Here is a 17,167-nt window from a genome sequence, read left to right as displayed (position 1 = left end):
AAGAAAGAAAGAAAGAAAGAAAGAAAGAAAGAAAGAGCCTTTCTCTCATACCATCCACTACTTCAAATCAATTTCTCAAATGCAACATTGTCTTCAACACTACTGTACTTCAAACATAACCCATAAACTTCTTCTTCTTCTCCTTCTTTTATGGCCTCACTGTCAATAATTTTCTGATCATCTTCTTCAATAAATTTTCTTTCCAAACTGCCCAGTAGCTTTTCATTCATTCTGATCTTTTCTGTTGTTCTTCATCTGTAAATACCCTTTTCATTGTACATTGTTTATCTATTTTTGACTTAAATCTTAATTTTATGTTTCTCAGGTTGTTTAAATTTTCTGTTTTGTTTTGCAAATCATCCAGAGTTATTTCTCATTCTTCCATATCCTCTCTAATTTCCTTAATCCATCTTACATGTTGCTTCAGGTTCCAGAGTTTCTCTATAATTTTTCTTGGTAATCTGGTTTGGGGTGTCCTCATAATGTGACCAAAAAACAAGATCCTCTTCTTTTTATATATATATTTCTAAAGAAAAGAACATCTGTCTGGTCAAAAAAAAAAAAAAAAAAAAAGGTCCAAAAGGAACTGCCACAAATACAAATATATGTAAATACCTAGATGAGGATCCACAGTACCCATTGAATTGCTGTTGGGGTTGCATTAAAATAAATCACCCACTCTTCTGTTGTACAAACACTATAGGCATTTTGTCACAGGAAGTCTGATGGTCCACTCCATAGTCCCACTTTGGTGAATGCAGCTTACTCCACTTATTCAACAGATGTGTACATTCCCAGGGTTAGTCCTGTCTCTATTTGAGAAATATCAAATCTAAAGATGCATCTAGAAAGTTTTCTCTTCTGTCCACATTGATGCAATGTAGAATTTCTTTCTTTATAACTGTTGGGATCATCACATGAACATATCAATTATGAATCAACTACAGATAAAAGTGGGTTGTTAAGAAATGTCTCTCAGGGGATTGTACGTTATTTCAGAGATACAATGCACTAAGAAGGTAGCCTTCTAAAGTTAAAGTTATTATTAAGGACAAGGTCCAAGGAACCAGACAATGAGGACGAGTTCCAGTATGATAGACTAACATGGTAAATGGTACTTTACAGACTTCCTTCCTGAGTAACCGCAATGAAGGATTTGGATAGAGAAGAATGGGGAGTATGGTTCATCAGTTCACTGGCTGAATTATGATGGTCACGATAACTCAGGCATGAGGTAAAATGAATAGGAAACTGTTAGGCTGTAATAATAAGAGATGTTTTGATTTGTCTTCTAGTAATGGTAGTGTACCTACAACCTCAGGGGAACGTAATGTGAGATGGTGGTGTTATCGCAGGACTTAGTTAAAGCTGGCATTGCTCTTCCTATTACTTGTGCCAGGTTTCCCTCTTTCATCTTTCCTCCTTGACCTCCCTTTCCACTCAACTCTTGTTCTCTTCTGATCTAATAGACAATGATACTATGCTTGCAATGCCTATGGAGTGTTCCATAGCTTCATAAATTTCATGGCCCTTTCTTTTCATTCCCCTAAGGATCAGAACTTACCTACTTCCTCCTATGATAAATGTTAAAATGGACTGATGATCCTATTGCTTTGTTTTACCACATTAAAACAGCAATCACCACCACCAGTAGAGTACCGGTAGGTCTATACATTAAGCAACAATGAGAAATCATTTTAACAATAATGATATGATTCCAACTTACCTTGCCACTGTAGCACATCAGAGGCTCTCTCTCTAGCTTCATCAGCATATCATTCTTAATTAGATTACCACCAGTTTCCCCTTTATGGAACATTTTTTCCCGCATCTGTTTTAGAGGAAAGAAAATGTGTAGCGCTATTAAGTAAGCGGATGAAAAGAAGACATACAGCTAAACCTTTACACTGATCAACAAATGAATAAGATATAAAAATGCTCAGCAATTAAGAAAATACAGGAATTTGTTGCTCCATGCAAACGGCTTAGTATAACTTGGAGAGCAATCCTGTGTATTTTGCAAGGTAAAATCTGTCTGATAACCTGAAACTCATTTTGTGAATTTTTTTTTTTAATTTACGGAGGTTAGCATAGGGAATGGAGTTCAATATATAATGTAAAACATTTCTTTTCTGAAAGCAGGTTGGTTTTATTGAGGATTCAGATACACCATGTTATTCCCCAATCCTTTTGCTATAATACCCTATCTCTCAACATAATCCCCGTTCAATGCTACGGCCTATGCCACCGTAATGTAAGAGTCTGTATGCCTGCATGGTACCACTCGACTGGTCAATGTTGGAGCCAACGTCGTGCTACATCGATAATTTCCCCATCATCTACGTAATGCTTCCCGAGGAGTACATCCTTCATTGGGCCAAACAGATGGAAGTCAGAAGCCGTGAGATCCGGGCAGTAGAGTGGATGAGGAAGTTTTGTGAGCTCCTGTCGGGTGCGCAGACTTGTGTGAGTTCTTCTGTTGTCGTGGAGGAGAAGTTTGTTTGAATTTTTGTGGCTACGAACATGCTGAAGTTGTTTCTTCACTTTCCTTAGAGTAGCACAATACACTTCAGAGTTGACCATTTCACCACATCAAACAGAATAACCCCTTCAGAGTCCCAGAAAACCATAGCCATGACTTTACCACCTGAGGGTACAATTTTGAACTTTTTCTTCATGGGAGAGCTGGTGTGGCGCCACTACATGGATTGCTGTTTTGTTTCTAATATGAAGTGATGAATCCACATTTCATTGCCTGTGACAATGTTTGACAATAAATTGTCACAGTCAGCAAGATATTCCACACAGTTGTTTCTTCTTTGCTTCTTTGCTCTTTACAGTCTTCTGTTAAGTGTCGAGGAACCCAGCAGGAACAAAGTTTTGAATACTCCAACTGGTGGATAAGTGTGTCAGCACCTACCAACAGAGACGTCAATATCAGCAGCGAGGTATTTGACTGTGATCCGTCGATCACCTCGAATAAGGGTGTCTGCACGTTCCAACTTTGCAGGCAACAGGTTTGCTCGACCTTGTTATGATGAAGAAACATGCCTCGTCCAATGACTCACCATGCTTTGGTCCACCGCCAAAAGAAACTCAATAACTGCTCTCACTTTGGTACACACCTCCATTACAGATGTAACTTTGAAGGCTAGTTATAGCACTGCCACCTATCAGAAATTAATGAACTCTACGAGACAAAGCAGGAATATTCAAAGATGTCCCCCAAAAAAGCCCAATTTTTAAAAACCGAAACTGGCTGAGAAATAAAATGTGTTGCATTATATATTGAATGCCCCTCGAACATACCATCCTGCCATTTGTCAGCTGTGTTTAAATTTCAGAGGCTGCATACAACATGTTCCAAAGCTTCAAGACAACTCAAAAACTTGGGAATCTTTCCGAGAGTACAAATGAACTCGCAGAAGGAATTATGGATAATGATTCTTTCCAGCTTGCTTGCTCGCTTACATAAAATGACAGAAAACTCAAACACCTTTTCTCATTATATTAGAAATTATAGCTTTCTCAAGAGCTAGAGTGATATTTAAATTATGTTTCTTTCTTTATGTGAGTACTTTTATTGGCACCAATTGTAACATCTGCAAGCTACTGAAATTATTAAATGAATAAATGGTGACTAAAATAAGTATAAATAACAAGACTGGGCACCACCTCGACTGTTTTGGTCAGGGTACCGATGGTACTCTCCTGGACCGTTCTGTCTCTGTCATTCCATTCTGGCAGATATTGGAATGACTGTCACTATTCCTAGCAGAACTTAAGGAATCGAACCTCTGTAACCTCCTTTCTGTATTAACCTTAATACTCTGCAATTCTCTGCTAATACTTGAAAATTTCTCTTCCATTTTCTCTGTAAGCATATTGCCAGAACTATGCACCTCCTTCTGTTGACTCTCAATTTTATCACTTAATTCCTTCCCCTGATAACTAATTTTACTACTCAAATTATTCCCTTGATCACTCAATTTGGCCAACTGTTCTAATACTAACTTAATGAACTCATTATTACCCCCCATGTTACTTTGATTTTCCTCACTACCTTCCCCTTCACCCCCCATTACAATTCCATACACTTTTTCCATAGACATATTTTCACTCAGACAACTACTTTCATCAAAACTTTGTGTGCTTGTGTCAGAGCTGCTCTCCTGATCATTAACAGGCATACTTCCTTTATGCACTACACTTCTTCTCAAATTTATAACATTACTATTATTCTCACTACTATTTACGTTCCACTGATAAACATAGCACTCAAAACATGACAACACACCGATACATAACTCCTAACACAAGCTCACTAAAACACTGGACCAAATGTGCCTATCAAGGTCATATAGCAAGTCTGGATATCGTTCGGCCTCACGTTGTGGCGCCAATTGTAATGATTTTTATGACTTCAATATTAAGAACTATATTATGAAAATTTCCTAACCTAAAAATTTGGGAATCGTACATTTGTACAGTTACACATTATATTAGAAATTATAGCTTTTTCAAGAGCTAGAGTGATATTTAAATAATAGTATCAGTATATGTTTCTTTCTTTAAGTACTTTTATTGGCTACGTTAGGAGGGTTCAAATTCACAATCTTGGGACCATGAATCAGACACTCTTATGACTGATCCACTAAAGACAACAGTAGAACTTTGTTATTGTGACATCAGTTAAAACCGTCCGGTATGTGGTACCAACACATTCCTCATAAAGAAAGTGTTTTTTCAGCTTTGCTTAAAATGGCAAACATATGTGTCTACCTTGTACATAATATTTTTAGCTTGCATTCAGGAGATAGTGGGTTTGAACCCCACTGTCGGCAGCCATGAATATGGTTTTCCGTGGTTTTCCATTTTCACACCAGGCAAATGCCGGGACTGCACCTTAATTAAGGCCACCATTGCTTCCTTTCCACTCCTAGCCCTTTTCTGTCCCATCATCACCATAAGACCTATCTGTGTCAATGCGACATAAAAGAAAATTGAAAAAAAAGTATTAAAAATTAAACTTCAGGTTGGATTAGACCAGGATGGGCAAAATAAAACTGGCTCAGAAAATATTTAGAAGACTGATTGACTGTCCATCACAGAAAATGCTGGAAACTGTGATTCTGATGTACCAATCGATTGCTGTCACGTCTGTGTGAGCGCATCTCCTGCATGCTCTGTCCCGAGTACATTGCCGTATCATTATGTGTGAATGAGTGAGAAGAACAAACGTGTTTAGTGACCCGTTGAATGCAACACAATACGGTACTCATGATAAAACAGAGTATGTTCATTGTCCAGTGTTATGCAGAGCATGATTTTCATGGAAAACCTGTGCGGAACTGTTTGCGGAAGAATTTAAGACTGGAAGTATTTTGGCAAAACCTCCAGCAAAGTCTGCAATGCAAAACTTAGTGGCAAGATGGAGTGTAACGGGCTCTGTAGTGAATAAAAACAGTAACTATCCGAAAAGAGTTAGAACACCAGAAAGCATTGCTCGAGTGAAGGAAAGCCTGGAATGAAATCTAATGAAATCTCAATGCTGTTTATCTGTGCAAATGGGAATTAAGAGATCGTTTCAAAACATTATCAAAGAGGACCTACGTTTGTATCCTTACAAATTTACTGTTGTGCATGCGTTAAAGCATCCAGACAAACCTTCAAATGTTGAGCATATGGGAGATGTGAACATGCAGACATGTAACAACAACTGATTGGTGCATTGAAATCATGGTTTCCAGCATATCCTGTGATGGGCTTTTCTCATGTACATTAACAAGAGTCAATATTTTCTGGGCCAGTTTTATTTTGCCCACCCGGTATATCCACTATGCTGGATTTTATCAGCCGCAGAAAGAAATGCCACTTAAGCGGAAGACTATGTTGATGACAGAATTGGAATTCCTGCAAAAAACAGACTGATATTCTGAATCAATGTGACTGTGATATACAAGCAACAATGGACGATGGCCTAGTTACAATGGAGGCACAAACTGATGACAATGTGGCAAGTGAAGGGAAAAATAAGGACCACATTGACCATGAAGAAGAGGCTGAACGAGAGTCAATCCCAACAGTGAGTGATGCAATCTAGAAAGTGTGCATTGGGCAAGCAGGAGAAGACATAAATGTAAATATAGTTTCATCTGGGAGCTAACTTCTTTCTTACAGAAAACCATTGATTGCAAATGTGAACTTACTGCATTAGATTTGATGCACTTTGCTTCACTTTCACTTAGTATACTATCATCCTGGTAGAATACACAGATCCTATATACTTGAAATGATTTACCTGTTCCAGTTTTGAAATTCCTACCTGATATTCAGTCCTCTTAGGTTTCTTCCCTACTGCCATCACTTGTCCTGTAAATGTTCATTTTCATATCATACTCACTGCACGTCTTTTCAAAGTTAAAGGCTTTCAACACAGCCTGTTATTAAGCCAAATTTATCAGCATAAGCCAAACTATTTACTAAATTTCTACGCTCCGTCATGTGTCTTATGAAATTAAAATCAAGTCTGATAATATACTAAGTACAAGGAACAGAAAATACAATGAGCTACTTCTTTTCTTTTAGTGGCTACATAATCTAAAGAGAATTATGATTTATTAAACCACTGACATCCCGTATGTACGAACTGCCAACAATGGACTAAGTGTATAATAGGCAAATGAAAAATGTAACGCTACAAGTTGGATGAATGCATAATGACCAGACTGATTGAAGGCAGGCTAAACAACAGTTAATTCTAATTAAGTTTTCTTCTGTAACATTTTTCATTAAGCTTAACTGACAGCATAACTCTTGGTTACAAATAAGCAAATGAACCAGGCGCCTGGTAGGTATGTTGTTATAAATAGGGATGAAAATCTTCTCAATCGAGAGTATCAAAGCCAGAAGCCAAAATCTATAGAGAATATCATAAAGCCTTTGAACCAAAGTGAATAGCGCTGTGCTCTCTGCATGCATGTGCAAACCCCAACGTCTTGTGAACAGTTTTCTTGCAAAGCAAGATACATGAACTGCTTTTACAAAAAAGGTCGTACTTTGTATGTTTAGTGACTAACACTAACCAAACTTGACTTCCATCTACCAGTAATACAAATACAGTATAATACGATATAATATGTTCCAAGAACAAGGACATAGCACTATACAAAGTCCAAGAAAGTATGAAGAAGAAAACAAATAACATTTTTGCTTAGTCTGCCATAGCACAAGTGGCAACATCCATTTAGAATTTCTTGCCTCCACAGTATTGTCAAGAAGAAATGAAGTGGAACAAAATACAAGTTACAAATTCTTCAAAAACAGACAAAATATTATTTGCAATTAAATTAAAATTTTTTTTTGCTACTCCTTCAAATTATGCTTGTCCAATTGAATGTGATTTCACAGCGTGTTACCACTCTTGGTGCACGGCATGAAATCAGAAGCGTACTGTACATGCTCTTCTCGAGAGTCTCATGAGACATGCCTTGCCAAGCAAGAGATCGTCACTGGTTTCTCACCACAATGGCTGCAGTTCAGTTCCTGGTCAAAGCATATAGGATTTTTGAAACAGAACATACCCTCCTCGTAGTTCAGAATCCACATAAAACTGATGGTCTCATATTTATGATCATGATATCAACAGCCATGTAAAATTACAAGCTTGCATACAGAATCTCCTCAGTTTCGTTGGCTCAACCACCAAAACTCTAGTCAAATGATCATGTCACAATCGTAGGGTCTGTAAAACCTACAACAACAAAAACCCCGTGGGTGAAGTACACAGATGAAGAATACACCCACGCTATGCCCTGCCTGCTGTAAGAGGTGACTAAAAGAGGCAACCAAGAGATGATTGAATTACAACCATGAAATTACTTGTGATTAGTACCAACATGCGGGGAACACCATGGATCGCCTTTACTTACGAGTAGTACCGCTATGTTAGGTACACAATACGTTGAAGTATCCACAACGACGCACATAAAATTCTGTCAGTTGGTACACTTATTTATTTAGAACTATTTATCTACATATTACACATTAAACACACATACAACCTAATTAACTACCGTCACAACAACACACCATATCAAAAAACCACCATTCTAACAACTGCCTATCACTAAGCACATGCCACATGGAGATTGCAACCTTAAAACAACTGACTGCTGACTGCTCACAAGCATGTCTGCCCAAACACAACACAAGGTCACAAGTACAATTCCTGTTAAACCATAACTCCAACTAAACAGTAACTTGTCTCCACCATCAAGACCACCTCCTTACATATGTGCCTGGCCAGGCTTCTAGAAAGATATGTTACAAAATACCTTCTAGTAAGTTCTCGAGAGCCTAACAACATACTTATAATGTAAAGAATATTCTACAATTCTCTCGACTACCTAGTGCCATTCTGGATGATACACTGTGTTTGATAATACTGTACTGGATTACAAATCATATATACAGGTAATAATAAATTATCTACTATTAATTACAGGTCTTTACTTTAACTACACTTATATACGAGGATTGGGGCAAAAGTCATGGCAACTATTTTTTTTCTTGTAGATATGTGAATGGATCACAAACGTATATGTGTCGTGTGGAAGTTCTGCAGGCATATTGTGTATGCAGAACAACAGATGGCTCTGTGAAAGCTGGTAGTAGCGCAGCGAGGGCTATGAAATCAGTCAATTGGTGAGTGTCGTGTGAGATGGAAGTAATCCATGTTGAGCAGCGCGCTTACATCAAAATAGCCATTCTCTGAGGGAGAAATGCATTGGAATGTCACAGTGAATTAGTGGAAGCCCTTGGGAATAATGCCCTACCATACCATACAGTAGGACGGAGGGTAAGAAAGTTTCAGCAAGGACGTGTGTCAACCAGTGATGAGCAACGCTCGGGATGACCTGTCAGTGTGCGGACCGACGTGGCACGTGCCGTCATCGAGCAGCTCCTGGATGAAGACAGACGATGGACGCTACTGGAGCCAGAGAGGGCAAGTGTTATCGAGAAACGCACCGTCCACAGGATATTGCATAATGAGCTGCATCTGTGCATATACGCATCATGGTGGGTACCGCATGCATTGACGGAAGTTCAAAGGTGGTTGCGCTATGCAGTATGCTCTAACCACCTTGCACACTGGCAACAGGATGGTATCAATTCTTGTCACGAATAATTGCCATCGATGAATTTTGGGCCAGGGCATACGAACCAGAACTGAAACGTCAGTCCATGGAGTGGCAACATGCTGGATCACCAAGGAAGCAGAAGGTCCGTCAGAATTCTTCCCCAGTCAAATTGATGGTGATCATCACGTATGACGTCAGGGGTGTCGTTGTTCGCCATTTTGTTCCACATGGCAGAACAGTGACCGCACAGTACTACAGGGACTTTCTGGTGCAACAGATACGACGTGGCATTCGGGAGAAACGTCTGGATCTTGTGGACAGTGCAATAATCCTGCACGACAATGCAAAACAACATAAAGCAGAGTGTGTAGGGCAGCTACTGCAACGGTGGGGATGGGAAGAATTGGAACACCTACTGTACTCTCCCGACATTTCGCCCTGTGACTTTGATCTCATTTGAAATATTAAGGAATCACTACGTGATAGGCGGTTTGCAACATGAGAGGACATTGCTAATGCTGTGCGCCAACAGGTGACCCGATTCACACATGGTGCGGCAAATGCTGAGGCAGATGGTATTCAGTGCCTCCCACATTGTTAGCAGCATGTGGTGTCAATAGCAGGGGACTACTTTGAGGGTCTTCAGGCCCAGGTTTGTCATGTCAATTTTATGTGTACTGTATTGTCATTCTTTTGCACCGGGAAGGCCATATTGCCCTGTATACTACCGTAATAAATTAGTGTGTTACGATGTTTCAGTGCTATTCATTGTCCATATTTGCAGTTAACACCTTGTCCTTTCATCTGTATATGTTACATTTTCCAACCGGACTGGTATCTTCAAGAAAAATATAGCTGCCATGACTTTTGCCCCAACCCTTGTATATGTACAGCACATGTTTCATGATATAACATCACAAATAATGCGATCATATCGTCTGTACATATGATATAATAATAATAATAATAATAATAATAATAATAATAATAATAATAATAATAATAATAATAATAATAATAATAATAATAATAATAATAATAATTTGAGCTTGATACTTGCATTATTTACCCATGAGCAAGAGAATATTTTCAAGTTACATCAGTTTATCACACTTGCATCAATATCCCCCCTATAACTTGAAACAATTTCCACAGTCTGTCACAATCGTCAACTTTGCCTTGGTAGTAGATAGTATCTTCTCTCTTCCTCGACGTCACTGGATGTGCTCTCCTCCTCTTGACCGGATCGTGCCGTGTCGGGGGTCAGGGTTGCCTTGCTGCCAGGCTCTTCGTCGATGATAGTCGATGCATCCTCCTCATGACCGACTGAGCTGTGTCATTAATAGTCTCTCCCCCAGGTGGACCCGTGGTAGTACCAGGCTTACTTAGTATGCGCAGCGGTTGGGTGACTCGCCGCAAGTCCAATGCATGGACCTTGATAGGAGGGTCGGTCTTTAGTAAGTAGAAACCATGGCCTAGCTATTTATCCACTTCAACGGGACCAACCCACTTAGGTGCGAGACATGCGTGAAACCCTCCAATCTTGTTTCTGACTGGGTGGTTATGTTGCAGTACCTGTTGGCCCAGTAGGAAGATCTGGGTCTCTTCAACATCATGAGCCTTGGCTTGGGTAAGGGATCTCTTATCGGCCAAAGCATGCATCTCCTTGATGTCCTGCTGCTGCTGCTGCCACTGTGCTAGGGAAACAGCTGCATCATCTTGAACAGAAGTGGTTGGTGGACGAATCTCCCAAACCCAAGTGCCGTATAGCTGTTGACCGAGGAACAGCTCCACTGGGGAATATTGATGCGTTGTCACAGGGCAAAGAGTGACCACGGCATCTGACAGTCCCACAGTCGATGTTCTTTGTCTATCAGGTGGACCCGTAGCATCCTTTTTAGTTCCTGGTTCTGTCATTCCGTTGGATTGGCCCTTGGGTTGTAGATAGGGGTGGTCCAGTGCTCTCCACCCCATTCTGTCATCATTTGCTGCCACTTCCTTGACGTGAACTGACTCCCATTGTCTGACGGAATGCACTGTGGATAACCGTAGCGGCTGAATACCTCATCTCGTAGAAGGATTGTGATGCATCCCGTCATGGTTCTGGTATCGGAAAGGCTTCAATCCATCTTGTGAAGAGGTTGGTGATTATTAGAAGTTCTGTTTTACCCCATGGTGTTCTAGGATAAGGACCCATCAAGTCCAGTGCTTTGACCTCTCAAGGGCGGTGCGGCTGTCTTCCTCACAAACTGGAATTTGCCTTCCTGTTGCTCACCTTGGTGCAGGCACAAATGTTGCACCCCTTCACATAGTCCAGGATGTCTTTCTGCATGTTGACTCAGAAGAATCTTCGTCGGATAGACTGGTATGTCTCTTCGCCTCCTGGATGTCTGGCTTCAGTGCTGTAGTGGAACTTCTCGAGGATGTCCATCGTATACTGTCTACGGATCACCACTACTGCATGCGTGTCGGGGAGGTGTGACCTGTACATTAAGATTCTTCTGTCAATTCAGAACTTCTTGTAGCACATCTTGAATTCCCTCGGGACGAGTCGATTATCAGTGTTCTGTCCCCTGCCGGGCTAAGTGGCTCAGACGGTTAAGGCGCTGGCCTTCTAACCCCAACTTGGCAGGTTCGATCCTGGCTCAGTCCGGTGGTATTTGAAGGTGCTCAAATACGACAGCCCCATGTCGGTAGATTTACTGGCACGTAAAAGAACTCCTGCGGGACTAAATTCCAGCACCTCGGCGTCTCCGAAGACCTTAAAAGTAGTTAGTGGGACATAAAGCAAATAGCATTATTATTTGTTCTGTCTCCTAATCCACTGCAGCATGGTCCTACAGGACTTTTCTCGCTCTTGCCACCATTTGATTAATACTAGATCAAGTTTCTTCTTGATGGCCTTAAGGACAGGTTCCTTAGGCTCACTTTGGTGCTTTGTGGGAACTCCCTCTTGACAATGGTGCTCCTAGCTTCAGGTTCCATCACCGGGTGCCTAGATAAGCTGTCTGCTCCTATGTTCGTCAGTCCTGGGACGCGGTACACATCAAAATCAAATTCTGTGATTAACAGAGCCCATCACATACATTTAGATTTTGAGCCAGAGACCGAGTTCAACCATTTGAGAGCGGCGTTATCGGTGAATAGCTGGAACTTCCTTCCCTCCAAGTAGCATCTCAATTTGTCCATGGCCCACAGCATGGCTAAGGCTTCCTTCTCAGCAGTGCAGTAGCATTGTTCGGTGGGAGATAGCTTTCTGCTGGTATACTAGATGATGTCTCTTCCGCCATCACTCCTCTCCTGGAATAACACTGCTCCTAAGCCGGAGTCACTGGCGTCTGTCTAAAGACACATCTTCCATTGAGGATCGAGATGGGCTAGACCAGGAGCGTTGCATATCGCAGCCTTAATGTCTTGGAATGATGCCTCTTCCATGTTGGTCCATCAGAATGGGCGGTTGTTATGGAGATCGGTGAGTGGTATTGCCTTCACTTCAAAGTGGGGCACGAAGCTGTTATACCATCCACACAAGCCAAGGAACTGATGTACTTGTCGCTTGGTCCGCGGCTGTTCAGCTTCTTCGATAGCTTGATTCTTCTCCGGTTGCCTTTCTAAGCCTTCAGATATTATGACATGGCCAAGATATTCTACACAGGACTGGGCAAAGTGGCACTTCTCCAATTGGCAAGTCAGTCCATGAATCTTCAGGCATTCCAGCACTTTCCTCAGATATACAAGGTGTTCTTGAAAATTCTTGCTGTGGATTAAAATGTCATCGAGATACACAAAAATCTCCAACATACCCTAATAATACCTTATCCATCAGTTGCATGAGGGTGGCACGAGCATTCTTCAATCTAAAAGGCATTAATGTAAACTGCTACAATCCTCCGGTGTCATGAAGGCGGTCAGTGGTCTAGAACTTTCCTTGACCTCCACTTGCTAGTATCCTGAGTTGAGATCCAGCGTGCTGAAAATCCTAGACCCACTTACTTGTTTCAGTGAGTCTTTCAGGTCAGGCATGGGGTAGTCATCACTAACAGTCTTCTTGTTCAACCTGTGGAAGTCCACACACAGTTGATACTGCCCCTTTCTTCTTCTTCTTCTTCTTCTTCTTCTTCAGTAGGACGATACGTGAAGCCCAACAGGATGTAGAGGGTTCGTTGAGAGACATTGCCCTTCCATCTCTTGAATCTTCTGAATGACGAAGTTACACGTATCTGGGTTGATTGGATATGGCCGTTGCTTGATTGGTGAGGAAATGCTGCATTGAATGGTGTGCGATACAGTGGTAGTCCATCCTATTTTATTGTTGATAACTTCCAGAAAGTCCTTTAAGGCGCGTCTCAGCTCCTCTTCTTCACTCGGTCGAAGATGCGTTAACTGGATATATCCCAGGCCTACATCGACTTCTGTATCCTTGCGAGTTTGGAGATTTCCATTGTGCCAGGCAACCCTCAGACATCGGTCTTTTCCCAAAAAGACTTCATGAGCTGCATAGTTTGGGATCACCTTGTATTCCACCAGAAAGTCATGACCTAATATGATATCAGGTATCAGGTTTTGAATCACTGCAACGTCAATTACAATAGGCATGCTCGTGTATTTAGCTGTTAGGTTAGTCTGTCCTTAGATGGAATAGGTTACCCCGTCTGCTGGTCCCACTACCATTTCCAAGATGGTGAGACTTCATAGGTGGTAGGAAAATGGCAACAGTCCAGTTGACAAATGAATGGATTGCTTGGTTTTTGAGTATGGCTGAAAAATTCTTGTTGCCACTCCTTAAGATGATAGCTGCGCGGGGTTGGCAGTTCTACTCACAATCTGACCAATCCCTCTCCTACTTGACCAGGGTTGCTCGTCTGTCAGGTATTGAGGCACATTCCTGTTCCTGGTCCCATCCCTCCTCAATCCAGAATGGGCCGGACCTAGTTTTCCGATGTCAAGGCTGGGCACATGTTCTTCAGGTGTTCCACTCTTCCACACTGGTAGCACTTCCTAACTGCGCTGGGTTCTTCCGTATCTTGCTCTTGAGTTCCTCCTCCAGCTGCGTGATGATTCTGCGTAGATCATCAAAGGATCTTGGTTTCGATAATTTTACTAGGGTTCGAATCTTATCAAGCTCTGTGATATCTGGTAAGATCTCGTTTTTGTTTTCTTCCGGGTGCAGACACTTGAAGAGTTGGTACTTCTGCAGGACAAAGGTGCAAGCTCTCATGCCAGTGGGTTGTGCCTCAGTCAGTAGCACCCTTTTCACGGAGCTCTTCATCCCTTCGGAATTAAAGCTAGCGAGGAATTCCCTCTTGAAGTCTATCCAGTTCAAATTTAAACCCTTCAAGTTATTCCACCAAGTAATGGCTTGCCCCTTTAATCGTGGTGTGATTAGTTACACAGAGATTTCCTCTGGTAGATTAGTCCTTCCTAACAGACTGAATGATCCCTCAATGAAGCTAGTTGGGTATTCTTCCAGTCGCCCGTGGAATTTGAAAGGCTCTCTATAATCACCTTCGGGTCTGGGTGTCCTGTATTGCTGGTTAGGTTTGAAGGGGTTAGAGGTGTGGCAATATGTCCTGTTAGAGTTAATCTATCTTCTACCGTGTGAATGATGCTTTCCCTTATATTCTGCACATCTCCCTTGATGGTCAAAATCCGGTTTTCTAATCTTCCTTCAACAGCAGAAATATGGCTCCCAAAATTTCCCCCAATGGTAGAAATTCTCCCCTGAACCTGTTGCTTTATGCCGGAAACCTGGATTTCCACCTCCTTCTTGAGGTTCGAGATACCCCTTCAAGCTGCCTTGGTCTGGTCTGGTCAACCTGCCCCAGTTTTGTCCTGATGTCTAATATCAGCTGCGTTAATTGATTGGTGTAATTTGTGATGAAATTTAGATTCTAGGCCCTGTTCTACTTTGTATATCTGCGTGCACACTTGTGCTATTTGTCCAGTTAAAAGTGTATTAGCTTGAGAAATTTCGCCTGAAATTTTGTCATTTACTTTCGAAATTAGGTCTGCAATCTGTTCTATTAGGGCTTAATTGGCGTCTGAAATTTTGTCATTAACTTTTGAATTTGGTCTGCAAGTTTATCATTCTGTTCTGTTAAGATGGAATTACCTCGTGAATCAACGCCTGAGATTTTGTCATTGAGAGGCTCCATCATGTCCCTAACTTATAACACATTGTTATTATATTTTCCTCTTCTTCTTTCTCCAAATCTTCGACTTCGATGAAAAACTTTTTTTGGATTTTCTCCTTTTCTGGCGAGATATTCCCGTAACCGTATCTGCAGTGATTTCTTCTTTCCGTTCATCGGGAGATTTCTCTTGGTGAGTTCATCTTTGAGCTGTTTCACCAATATATTTTTTACTATCACTTGCATTTTGATCTTTTGCACTACACTCGTAAATTCTTACGTCCTGTCATGGTTGCCAGTTGAAGTATCCACAAAGAAACACACAAAATTCTGTCAGTTGCTACACTTATTTATTTAGAACTATTTATCTACATATTACACAATAAACACACATACAACCTAGGTAACTACCGCCACAACAATACACCATATCAACAAACCACCATTCTAACAACTGCCCATCACTAAGCTCATGCCACATGGAGATTGCAACCTTAAAACAATTGACTGCTGACTGCTCACAAGCATGTCTGCCCAAACACAACACAAGGTCACAAGTACAATTCCTGTTAAACCATAACTCCAACTAAACAGTAACTTGTCTCCACCATCAAGACCACCTCCTTACATATGTGCCTGGCCAGGCTTCTAGAAAGATATGTTACAAAATACCTTCTAGTAAGTTCTCGAGTGCCTAACAACATAGTTATAATGTAAAGAATATTCTACAATTATCTCGTCTACCTAGTGCCATTCTGAATGTTACAGTGTGTTTCACAATACTGTAGTGGATTACAAATCATTTATTATTATTATTATTATTATTATTATTATTATTATTATTATTATTATTATTATTATTATTATTATTATTATTATATTATTATTATTATATTATTATTATTATTATTATTATTATTATTATTATTATTATTATTATTATTATTATTATTATTATTATTATATGTAAATAAGGCAAGCCTGGAAATTACTTAAGAATCTTAACGGTGATCCTACAGTCTCACCCTGTGAGTTGAGTAAAGTTACTCCTGATCAAATAGCCCATCAACTATTGCTGAATAGCAAAACCATGAGAAGATCCAAAGAATTAAAAATCCAACGGTATGATGAAGAGAATGACCACCTTGGCACACCATTCACGGAAGAAGAATTGAGAACTGCCATCAAATGCATGAAAAATAACAAAGCTGCCGGCTTGGATGACATAAGATCAGAGCAAATAAAACATTTTGGCCCCATAACTATCAACTGGGTTTTAAAACTGATGAATGCGTGTATAACTAGAATGCTGATTCCAAAGATCTGGTGCAAAGCAAAAGTTGTGGTTTGCTGAAACCAGGAAAAGAGCCAAATGACCCCCAAAACTTCAGACCCGTATCTCTTCTCTGTCATCTTTTCAAAATTCTGGAGAGGATGATATTGAATCGTATTTCTGATTCTATCGACAGAAAGATTATAAAGGAACAATCAGGTTTCAGACCGGGGAAGTCATGTTCTGGTCAGATACTTAATCCAACCCAGCATATCAAGGATGGATATGAGAGGAAACAAATAACAGGAGTTGCTTTTATTGATCTCACGGCTGCTTATGATACAGTGAATCATAAGAGAATGACAAGGAAGCTGCATTCAACAACCAGAGACTATCGACTGACACAGTTTATTCAATGCCTGATCCAGAACAGACAGTTTTTTGTCACTCTGAAGGACAAGAAAAGCCGATGGAGATGTCAAAAGAATGGCCTTCCCCAAGGAAGTGTGTTGGCTCCAATATTATATAACATCTATACCAATGATCAGCCACTTAAGACCGGAACTAGGGCTTTCATCTATGCAGATGACACAGCTCTTGCTGCTCAAGGAGTGACAATT

General features: G+C 40.7%; 1 protein-coding gene across 2 annotated transcripts in view; it reads right to left on the bottom strand.

Moving 5' to 3' along the window:
- Positions 1 to 17,167, bottom strand: part of LOC136871757 (rho-associated protein kinase 1) — a 166,787-nt gene that overhangs the window by 137,533 nt on the left and 12,087 nt on the right. Inside the window, exon 2 of one of the 2 annotated variants that reach the window (XM_067145308.2) lies at positions 1,727 to 1,831. The exons of the other annotated variant lie outside the window; for it this stretch is intronic. Coding sequence (XP_067001409.2) covers positions 1,727 to 1,831 — 105 coding nt within the window. The remainder of the gene's footprint in view (positions 1 to 1,726; positions 1,832 to 17,167) is intronic. 2 annotated transcript variants of the gene reach the window in all.

Source organism: Anabrus simplex, chromosome 4 (genome assembly GCF_040414725.1).
Source record: "Anabrus simplex isolate iqAnaSimp1 chromosome 4, ASM4041472v1, whole genome shotgun sequence".
Classification (NCBI taxonomy): domain Eukaryota; kingdom Metazoa; phylum Arthropoda; class Insecta; order Orthoptera; family Tettigoniidae; genus Anabrus; species Anabrus simplex.
Note: the sequence above shows the minus strand (reverse complement) of the source record. Positions and strands in the feature narration are given on the sequence as shown.